At 38.7% G+C, this 11,630-nt stretch overlaps 1 protein-coding gene across 2 annotated transcripts in view; it reads right to left on the reverse strand.

Annotated features, from left to right (window-relative positions):
- Window positions 1-11,630, reverse strand: part of Cacul1 (CDK2 associated cullin domain 1) — a 56,929-nt gene that overhangs the window by 27,323 nt on the left and 17,976 nt on the right. For both annotated transcript variants that reach the window (XM_021202649.2, XM_021202642.2), the window contains exons 2-3: window positions 11,197-11,323; window positions 10,012-10,114 (exon numbers count right to left, since the gene is read on the reverse strand). In XM_021202649.2, the coding sequence (XP_021058308.1) occupies window positions 10,012-10,114; window positions 11,197-11,323 (230 nt within the window). The remainder of the gene's footprint in view (window positions 1-10,011; window positions 10,115-11,196; window positions 11,324-11,630) is intronic.

Raw genomic sequence — 11,630 nt, forward strand, 5'->3', positions numbered from 1 at the left:
GAGAGAGAGAGAGAGAGAGAGAGAGAGAGAGAGAGAGAGAGAGAGAGAGAGAGAGCACAACAGAGACTGTAACCTCATGTGCATGGGTATCCATGGAGTCCAGATCAGTACATCAGAACCTCTTAGAGCTGGAGTTACAGGCTGCTGCCCAGTGTAAGTGGTAAGATCAAATTCTAGTTCTGCACAAGAGCTACAAACACTTTTAACCATTTCTTCAGCCCAATAATTTTATTACCTAAAATCTTCAGTCTAGCAAGAAGAGAAGAAGTATACTTGGGAAAGTAAAGAGGTTATTTGTTCAACTGTTTGTTTTAATACACACTTTGAATGTCAACAGATTTAAAATTTAAGGCCTTTATTTTTTCATTTTTGCCAAGACAACTGCAAGCAACCAGTTGGGTTGTACTGCCACCCACTGGGCAAAAAGTAAATAGCAATGCAAAACCTGCCCAGCTCTTAACACCCATCAAAACATGGCTGGCCCTTTACTTGCAGTTGGACAAGGCATAAGTCAATGTTTGTTCAGACTGAATAAAATTAAGTAAAAGAAACTAGCTATAGCTTAGTTCCAATTAATTTCATTACTGATTTGTCAATTATAGTAACTAGAAACCCAAGATATATTTAGCTTAAACATATCAAAAGTATTAATTTTATTAAAATATTTAAGTGTATCCAATCAACTTCCTTTTAATTAAAACAGCTAACAAACACCTCTCTAAACTGCTGCTTAGAAACTTAAGAATGAAAAGGTGTACCATTCCATAGCCCCCTTGCTCTGGATCTGAACAGAAAATTATCTGTGCTGTTTCCCCCACGTTAATGTTATTGTCTTTCCCTAGAAGCAGTCTGCTTAAACAACTAAGTAATGTAAAGTTCCAAACTACTTAATGGTCAGTGAACTGCATCAAAAGCCACAATGCTCAGGTGGCTAAAGTGAAGATACACTACAATTCAACCAAGTGCACTGAACTTATCCACAAAATGCTTAGGGAAAAGTGGTTCACAACTGTTCCAATGGATTCTGCAACACACACACACACACACACACACACACAGAGCGGGGGGGGGGGTGGTGATAAAATACAGCTTTCTTGCTCGCTCATGTTGTATATCTGTGTTGAGAGTTTGATTCACATTATCCTTACTTAGGACCAGAGTTAAGAGGAACCTTTGCAGCTGAAGGGGTTTGTAATTCCATAGGAAGAATAACAATATCACCCAGCCAGACCCCTGCCCCAAGGACTAAACCACCAACCAAAGAGTACACATGGAGGGACCCATGGCTCCAGCTGCATATGTAGCAGAGGATTGCTTTATCTGGCAATGGGAGTGGAGGCCCTTGGTCCTGTGAAGGATCAATGCCCCAGTGTAGGGGAATGCTAGGGCAGTGAGGCAGGAGTGGGTGGGTGAGTGGGTAGGTGGGTTGGAGAGCACCCTCATAAAAGCAGGGAGGAGGGGGGATAGGAGGGAGATTTGTAGAGGGGAAACAAAGAAGGGGAATAACTTTGAAATGTAAATAAAGATGGAACATTAGCCACTGGGAACACCAAGGCAAGGAAGCAGCAACATAAGGAACTGCAGAGCCAACATTAAGCATTTGTGAACACACTACTTTCAGGAACAACTCACGTGCCAAAGTCACTTGGTATGGACTAACTTCAAGGTAGTGAGTGAGTACAACTCTACTATATATGCAGAAGGAACTGGGAACAAGGTCAGCAGCACTACAACTGGCACATTCACCTCAAGTCCTAAATCAAGGCCATAATAGGCTGGCAGACACCAGCATGAGTCATTCGGCATTGCTATTCTCAAAAGTACATTGTTCAAAAGATGGCATCCTGATGGATAGTTAAACACAACAACCCGCACAATAGTTAGCATGACAGTGGCAACATAAACATTAAAGTCTGCCAAGGGTAGAGGATTCAAAGTGGAGCCAACCATAGCAGAGCAGCAGAACACTCCCTTGGCAGGAAGGAGGAGCTACTGGAAAAAGAAACCAGATGGGAATAAGATCTGAATATGTAAAGGTGCAATCAACCTAAACTTAAAAGCAAAATACTGCTGTGCAGTTCTCATGGAAAGGTAATTACACAAGGAATTTTGAACTCCTCATCAAGGGCTACTGCCTTGCTCTGGAAGGAATGAAGTCAGAAAGTTAAGAAAAGGTGGCATAGAAAATCTGAAAATCAAAATGGACCAGGATATCTTTTCTTATTGTCTAGTCAATTCCATCAACGCAGCTTAAATTAAGGCGATAGAAAGTGGCACAGATATATTTGAAAATTTTTCACAGTAGAGAAAATTAGCCAGGACTTGGAACTCAGTTTACTTTCCTACCCAGTCACTCTTCACATTTCAGAATATTAAAATGATCATTATGTCTTTTCACATAAAAGCTGCTAAAGAACAAAGCTGTAATTTTTCTGTAACTCTAGCATCTAGGCACTGCATACTAAGGCCTAGCATACAAAGCATAAATATTTGTCAAATCAAACATAAAACACTATTTCCCCACCTCTAAAGAGCATAGAAATTTTGATCTCTGTCTGGGTTCTATAGCTATGAAGCTTTGGATAGCCTGGAACTCACTATTAGACCAGGCCAACCTTTAACTTTAAGTCACAGAGATTTACCTGCCTCTGCTTCCTGGGTGCTCGGATTAAAGGCATGCACCACTATGGACAGCCTTTCTCCTTTTTATTACCAACTGGTTCATGGTTTTTACACTAAGACTAGGGTCAAGTGTATACCTTATTTTATTCAGAACTTGGTAAATTTTGAAGGCATTATGATAGGGCTCCAGTAAGGCCTGAGACCACACAGTTATTTCTGGGAAAGTTAAAGGGTTCCAGTAAATTATTCACACAAATTAAGATCAAGTTTTGGGTTGTATTTTATGTGTATGAGTGTTTTGCCTGCATGTATGCATGTGTACCACTTGCAAACTTGATGCTCAGACCTGTCAGAGGTGGCATCAGAATCCCTGGAACTGATGTTATAGATGGCATAAGCTACCATGGAGGTGCTGAAAACTGAACCTGGGTCCTCTAAGAGCAGCAAGAGCTCTTATCCACTGAGCCAGCTCTCTCACCCCACGTCAAGTTTTAATACATGAGTTTCAATACCAATTTAAAGACATCCCCTTTCAGAGTTTCATTTTTTTCAGATTCTGGAACTGCAGATGACCTGTTAGTCTGCCACCAACAGCACTTCCCCATACCCCATCATTCCTACTCCAATCCATTTTCTATGCTTCTAACACTGATGCTCTAAGATACAATTCCTGGCATTCAATGGTTTCTGCCATCTGAATCTGGTCTACCTTGTCTAGCTTTTCCCCTCTCCCAACACCACTGGAACATCCTTCCCTGTCTTCTTCACAGGACTACTTCTTAAGACCTGGGTAAGCACCACAGAGGAGCCTCTGCCCATAAAGTTCTCTTGTCCCTTATCCATGACAACTCTTTGTTGGTGCTGCCATCTTCACTGCCCTAACTAAGCTGAGATTAGTCAAATTTTACTCTGAATCATGGCTGTCTGGATGGCTCTAAACAATTCAGTGGTCTAACAAGAAGTCACTGTACTTTAATGCTTTCTTTAGGTTCCACCTGCTGTTTGAGATAAATGCTAAGGCTTTTGATTTTCCAAATTTTATTATTTTCTAACCTCGTGTTTTAAGTTCTATTCCAAATTAAACTTTCTTAAAACCAACACCCTACCTTCACCTCGTTTGATATAGGGCCTCTTTTTGCTGCTTGTTGTCATCATTTTCCTGATAGATGCCAGGCTACCTGGCCCATAAGCCTCCAGGAGTTCTCCTGCCTCTTCCACCATCTCCCTGTAGAAGCACGAGGGTTAAGTGTCTGGTTTATGAATGGGCTCTGGAGATTTAAATTTCCCATTGAGCCATCTCACCAGCCCTTGTCTAACATGTCCAACATTTACTTTCAATTTTTCTGTTTCCTTATTATCTTTCAGCTGTGGTTCTTGACAGCAATATTAGGTAAAGTTGCAGGATTTCATACTGTCTGATTATTGCTTCTCAAAGCTTTTATCATTTCATATAATGATAGACAGGGTAAAATTTAAGTTATTCCTTATTCTATGCCTCATCTGTTCTTTGTGCCTTTCCCTCCTTTTCGTGGCTTGATTATTTTCTATTATTATTATTAAATCTTCTTTTACAGTCCAGTCATTACTCCCCTTCCTGGTCATCCTCTGACAGTTCTTCATCCCATCCCCACCCCCACCCCCACCCCCACCCCCCGTGAGGCCAGACCAGACAATACTCGGCTGTATATGTGTTGGTGGCTCAGTGTCTGAGAGATCTCAGGGATCCAGGTTCGGTGAGACTGCTGGTATTTCCCTAATTCAACCACAGGGGTCCCTGGCTTCTGTCCATTGGTTGGGTGTAAGTATCTGCAAGTTTGATTATTTTTTAATTACATTTTCTCCCTCTATCATCATGTTACATTTTACTATGCCTATGGAGGTTGGTCCACAATTACAGATTGTATGCTACCAAACCGTTACATACTATTGCCATTAGTTCTGCTTACATGTGTCATTTATACCCTCTTCATCATTTGGGTCAGTGAGATGGCTCAGTGGGTAAGGTACCTTGCTGCCAAGCCTGAGGACCTTAGTTTGATCCCTAGGACTGACATGGTGAAGATAATCAACTCTTGCAACTATCCTCTGATTGCCACATGTGCACTGTGGTATGTAAAAGAGTCTCTCCTCTCCATCCCTACCCTGATGTTCTTGTATGTCTGTCACACTGTCACACAGACACACACACACAAATGTAAAATAAACATTATCACATTTATATAAACTCAGCTTATCTTTTTGTTACTGTACTTCACTCCAACCTGAATCACCAAATTTTCACCTATAAACATCTATCCGAATACTCTATTGTTTATTTTCATTTTATTGTTTTTTGTTGTTGTTGTTGTTCAAAAAAGATTCTTTTCTCGTAAAATCCTGATTATCCTGATTATATCTCCCCATTCTCTACTCACTCCCAGTTCCTTCCCATGTCCCCTCCACTCTGGATCCATTCCCTTTCTGTCTCTCATTAGAAAAAAACAGGCTTCTAAGAGATAACAACCAAACTTAACAAAATAAAATGTAGTAAGATAAAGCAAAAACTATCACACCGAGACATCGATCAGAAGAATACTCTGTATTATTTCTTTAAAGAGACTACTGGTGGTTCTCAATTCTTGTCTGATATTTCTCAAAACTTGACAATCACTTACATCTCCAACTCTGATTGTTTCTGATATAATACCAGACAATGATTATGAAAAATTAACGACGCATGCCTAGGAAAATATCTTCTCCAAAAAGAATCTACTTTTGTTTCTCATGACTCAAGGTGCCAGCCAGTCTAGACCACCATAACTAAGCAAGAAGAAAGTTTCTGTGCCAATGGTCACTCTATAGCTTGTCAATCTCACTGCTGCTGGGAGCTATTCTTCCAGTTTGATGAGCTTTGATGATCTATTATATATCTTCAACTCAAGTCTATCAGAGCTCTATTAAATTTGACAGTGCAGAGTTGAGGATGCAGTTCCACAGCAGAGTACATAAATGAATTTTAGAGTACAGTGGCCTTCCCCCTGCCTCGACTTCCAGAATAGGAAGGTGGCCCAAGAAGTAGTTAGTTCAAGTGTCACTCTCCTCTCTCTGAAGTTTCCTTTTCTCAGATCTTGGCCCTGTAACTCCTTGGTTTTCTATTCTACTCTGGTCTTGTTTTTTGTTTGTTTGTCTTTCTTTTTTTTTTTTTTTTCTTTTTTTTGGGGGGTTGGTTTGGTTTGGTTTAGTTTGTTTTAAATTGTTCTCAGCAGGAGTAAACCAATCACATCTTCTTATCAACGACATATCTACTTTACCTAACAGAATACTTTGCATATTTAGACAGAAAAGTGTTAGCTACATCAAATTTCTCGCCAGAAATGCCTGAAACAAATAAACCAATTTATTTGTTGGTTTTTGTTTTAGGACTTTTTTATTTGTTTCTTCTAATGATGAAAGATTCAACTATGATTAGTTGAAGCAGGTGGTGGTAGTATTTTTAAGTTTCTGAACAAGAATTTATGTCCACAAACTAGGTATGATGGCACATAGCTTTGATCCCAAAATTCAGGAACCAGAAACAGTTTGCGATTACAAATCTCAGACAGCTGAGATTACATAGTGAGGTGCTGTCACCTCACACACAGACCCATATGTACACACCACAGAATACATGCCCACAAATTATGGATTTTAAAGATATTAAAACTTAATGACGACTCTGTAGAGGCAAACAAGAAAACATTGCAAGTGTCTGGCAATGTTAGAGCAGAGTGCCAGAAGCAATTAGTGTGACAGCCTACTAACTGGCCATCTCCTGAAAGCAAAAGGAGAGAGAGAAAAGAGGAGCCAAATATGAATGTGGGATCTAGCCTGAGATAGTGAGCTGGGTAGAGGCATTCCAACTTGGCTATGAATGAATGCAACATATATGTCAGAAGTAATTCAAACTCAGCAGGCATGCTGGAAGTCCTAGTCCAAGCCCTCAGCCCAAGCATGATGGTGTCTACAAATGTGAAAAGAACTTTGCAAAATGAAGCAGCTGCGTCAAGAGTTGTAGTGCACACTTTTAATTCTAGCACTGGGGAGTCAGAAGAAGGTAGATCTTTCTGAGACTAGCCTAGACAACATCCAGATCAGCCAGGGCTACATATTAAAATACTGTCTCAGAAACAAACAACAAAAATAAAAACTAAGCAGATTATTTAGTAAAACAATTTTCTGTATATAACTATTTCTATTCATTTGTGAATCAAAAACCAAGAATTTGAAGACTCCAGATATAAACAAACAAACAAACAAAAAACCCTGAATTTCCTTATGAAAGCTAAAAAGAGACTGGAATTATAGTATCATAGAAATATATACAATCATCAAGTGAAATAACAAGTGAGAAGTACACTTTAGTGGGTTTAGCTAATTGTTTTATCAATTCAACAAGCAACTTTTTTAGTTATTGAAGGGGTACAAAAGACACTATTCTAAAATGAAAGATGTATGTAAGGGAGTATGTTTTAAAATGCGAAGACTATGCTACCATACAATAATATTTAGGTTTGACAGACTAATATATTAAAAATTGAAAATATCATTCTCTAGCTTTTAGGTCAACACCAAAAATAAATATGGAATGCTCATTCACACAGCACTTTGGGTGTTTCCAACAGAATGTGTTAAATAATGGATAAATAAGCCAAACCAGTAGCTATTTTAAGACGTCCTTGACAAAAACTGATGCCCTGTGGGTCCAATCCACTGATCTGTCAACTGCACCTGCTTATCTGCCAAATGCAACTCATCCCACAATACTGTTTTGGCTCAAGAATTTAAAACATCAGGCTGCAAATAACATGTTCCATCCAAATACAATGTTCTGCCCTGTGCAAAACTACCTAAGCATCTACAGAACATGAATGTAAGTCAAAACTTAGCTAATGAGCATTCATTCACGAAACAAAAGTTTTCTGAGTTACAGTTGTACCAGATATTAAGGCTAAAAAGAGAAAAGGACAGAGTCCTTACCTCACAGGAGAGCCAGAGAAGTCAGGTATGAATACAAACACAGAACGCAACCACAGCCCTAACAGGCTTGTTACTGCTAAGAGGCTCTGGGTCCAGACAAATGCCAACAGTCTGTTTTGTTCTACTCTGTTCTGTATTGAGAGTTGGACAAGAATTCCAGGAAGGCTATCCATAAATTACCAGAAATGATATAATACTGAGAAAGAAGGTTCTGCAAGGCAGGAAGCAGAAGGAAAAAAGTATCTTACAACTTAGTATAAAGGGACCACAGATATTTCAATAAAGTTACTTGACCTTAATGAAGAAAAACTGACAAAATGATATTAATATGTTTTTTAAAAAGGGGCCTACAACTGCTGAGTGACAAAGTTGAAACCAGAGTCTGATGTCCCCATGCTGTTTCCTACTTTAAAGCTATTTATAACTGGTTACATCTTCCAAAATAAGTCACGATAATCCCAGCACCTGGGAAGCTGAGGCTGGATCTCCACATCAAGGCCGGCAGGAACAACTGTAACTGTGAAGCCCAGGTGAGCCTATCTCAAGAAAGCCAACAGCCAACAGCTAGTACAGCTGGGGGGGTGGGGGGTAGGGGTGGGGCACACTTGTTTAGCATGAACAAGACCCTGAGGATTTGATTCCCAGAACCTCAAACAAGTTTTAAATAATATTTTTCAAACTTAATGAGATATGTATTGACTAAATATAAAGTCCCTGGTTTTATATAATATATACCTTTACGTTTACTGACATTTAGTTTTTGAAATACTAAAAAGAGTACCTTTGTCTTGATTTAATCTTTAATAAGTCCTTCCTAAAAGAAGTTAAAACTTAGTTTTGTAAAATACTTAGTTTTGACTAAAACCTGGGAGTCTAATCTGGTTACTTTGTGAATGGCAAGATGATATTACTTACCAGATTGATTGTTCGTCAAAGTGTTATTAGTTTAAAAGCTACCTAAAGACCAATCAATCAAAAGATAGCTAAATAAGCTAAATAAACTTAGATACATAAAGTAAGGGAGAACAATCACCAAAGTACTCATGAAAGGACAGTGACAGAAACCAGAGGAATGGCAAATACAAAGGACAGACAGAGCAGAAAGCTGTCTTTCAGGGATTCAGAGAGTTGAGAATTAAAAAGCAAACTATTTAAAACATAATAAACAGCTTTTGGGTTTCATCTACAACTGGCACAGGATATCTCAGTTGTTGAAATTACAACAACTATATATATATATATATATATATATATATATATATATATATGAATAAATTGTATTCAGTTAAAAAAAAATAAAACCAAGCCGGGCGTGGTGGCACACACCTTTAATCCCAACACTTGGGAGGCAGAGGCAGGCGGATTTCTGAGTTCGAGGCCAGCCTGGTCTACAGAGTGGGTTCCAGGACAGCCAGGGCTACACACAGAGAAACCCTGTCTCGAAAAACAACAAACAAAAAACAAAAACAAATAAAAAGGTAAAAACAATTTAATAGGCAAAGTTGTATATTTTAGAAAATGTAGCTCTGGCTATAATTGAGAAAAAAAGGAAACAAAACAAAACCCTTGGGCAAATGAGGAGGCTCAGTATGTAAAGATGAGCTACCTCACACCAAGCCTAATGACTTTGAGTTTACCCTGGGACCCATGCAGTGGGAGGAAAACCCCAACTACATGTGGCACATGTACACACTGCCCCCCATACACAAGATAAACGTAAAGAAGACTATAAGGTGAGCGGTACACAGTCTCAAACACAGTCTACTGTTGGAACTATTGCTCATCTTAATGTAACCTGGTTACCTAATGGGAGTCAGCTTTCTAGGCTGTTACTTCTACTCAGAATCCAAGTAGGATCAGGCTCTGGCACAAAGCTAGTGTGTTGTGTTTGAGGGAAAGACCTGGAGGCCACGCACCCCAATGAGGGTTTTCTGCTGTCACCCAGATATTAAGATCAGTTGCAAGAGTTTGACAATAGCTGGCTTCAGTTGTTCATACTGAAAGTTAGAAACTAGTAGGAGAAAACACTCACTCTTGAAAAAGAACTCGAATTCAAAAAACAAGATATGTATGTATGTACGTATTTTTAATTTTTACAAGATAGTGAAGTTAACAGAGAAAAACAAGGTTTTAAATAAAAGAAATGCAGACATGGTGCTAAGTGGAATCAGTTATGGATAAAATAGATCCCAAAGGAAAAAAAGTCACATACTTTATATCAAATTTTCAGTCTACTCTGAGGATTAGATCATTTAGTCAATACCTAACTAGAAAGTATAAACTTGTGTGTTAAATCATACTGATAAGATTCCAACTGTTCCTGTAGCAGCCTAGCTCCACCTTATCAGAAACACTCAAATCAGCAAACACCAATACACTCACTCAACTTCTTACCTGCAGCTCCTTGGAGACTCGCTCTAAGTGGCTGGTTATTTTTTTAATCAGATCACTGTACATCTGTTCTGAGTGCTGCTGGCATACACACTTATACACACAACTGCAAGAAACAAGGCACAGAAACCAAGTCAATGAAGAAGCATTCCACGAAATTCCATGTTAAAGCACACATACAAAATACAAGTCACCAACCTAAAACAGCTGCCAATCAACCAGAAACTAACAAAAACCTACCACCCCTAGTCAGTCTTCTGATGGAAAGGACATTGCCAACTAACTTTAAATGACCTGGGTAGTACACATTAAATAGGCAAAAGGAATCAAAAATTGAGCGATAATTTATGGTCTAAATATGGTAACTCCATATAAACTACCTGCTCACACTCTTTTTAAAAAATAAATGTCAAAATAAGAGTAATAACCAGCATAGAGAAAGTTTCTAACTCACAAAGATGTTTGCAATACATCCATCCTCCTTGTACGCCAGTTGTGGGGAACAACATAGCTGTCACTTCTTCCTGTCACTGTTCAGCTCAGCTCATTTCCCATCCTAGTTCCTAATCTGATGATTCATTTACAAGAGGCTAGGTAACAAATATCAACGAGAACTAGAATTGCACATCACTAAGCATCAACACAGCTAACAAGGATCTCCCTTTAAAAAACAAAAACAAAAACAAAAAACAAAACAAAACAAAAACCGTATTTTTTATAGCAGATACTCCACTAATTTTTTTACTGGGCTCAGATGATTTTTACTCTATATGACAAAGACAGGCAAGCAAGCAGAGGCAGAAATTAATAGAGTATCTTGATTTGAAAACCACTTCTGGGGCTGGAGAGATGGCTCAGCGGTTAAGAGCACTGATTGCTCTTCCAGAGGTCCTGAGTTCAAATCCCAGCAACCACATGGTGGCTCACACCATCCGTAATGAGATCTGAGGCCCTCTTCTGGGGTGTCTGAAGACAGCTACAGTGTATTTACATATAATAAATAAATCTTTTTTAAAAAAAAGAAAAAAAGAAAAGAAAAAGAAAACCACTTCTGAACCAAATCTCCAATACAGCAGTACGGAGAATATATATATATATCCAACTTTATCTTACATACTTTATACATCACATTCATGTTGTCAGCAATCAAATCCCATTAGAACTCAGGAAAATTAAATGGTGACTTACCTGTAAATCTGTTCATAGGATATAGGTATATAGTCACCAGGACTCTGGGTTAAAAGTTGATCTATGGCACCATCTAATTTTGGCCAGTATGTGCTCTTATAATCTTCAATTGTTATAACATTCATTACTACAAGTAAAAGTAAAATAAGCATTACTATGTGCCACTTGGAAATACAAATCATAGCAAGTGTATACTAATTCAAAATCTTTCATTCCATTATTTACCCAACCCATTTCAATTTGTAAAATGAGAAAAATGTAGCCCGGCAGCAGTGGCACACATTTTGATCCCAGCACTTGGAAATCAGAGTTTGAAGCCAGCCTGGCTTACAAAGAAAGTTCCAGGGCTACTTGGAGAAACTCTGTCTTGAAAAACAAGAGAGACAGAGAAAGACAGACAGACAGACAGAGAGAGAGAGAGAGAGAGAGAGAGA

Source organism: Mus pahari, chromosome 1 (assembly GCF_900095145.1).
Source record: "Mus pahari chromosome 1, PAHARI_EIJ_v1.1, whole genome shotgun sequence".
NCBI classification, from domain to species: domain Eukaryota; kingdom Metazoa; phylum Chordata; class Mammalia; order Rodentia; family Muridae; genus Mus; species Mus pahari.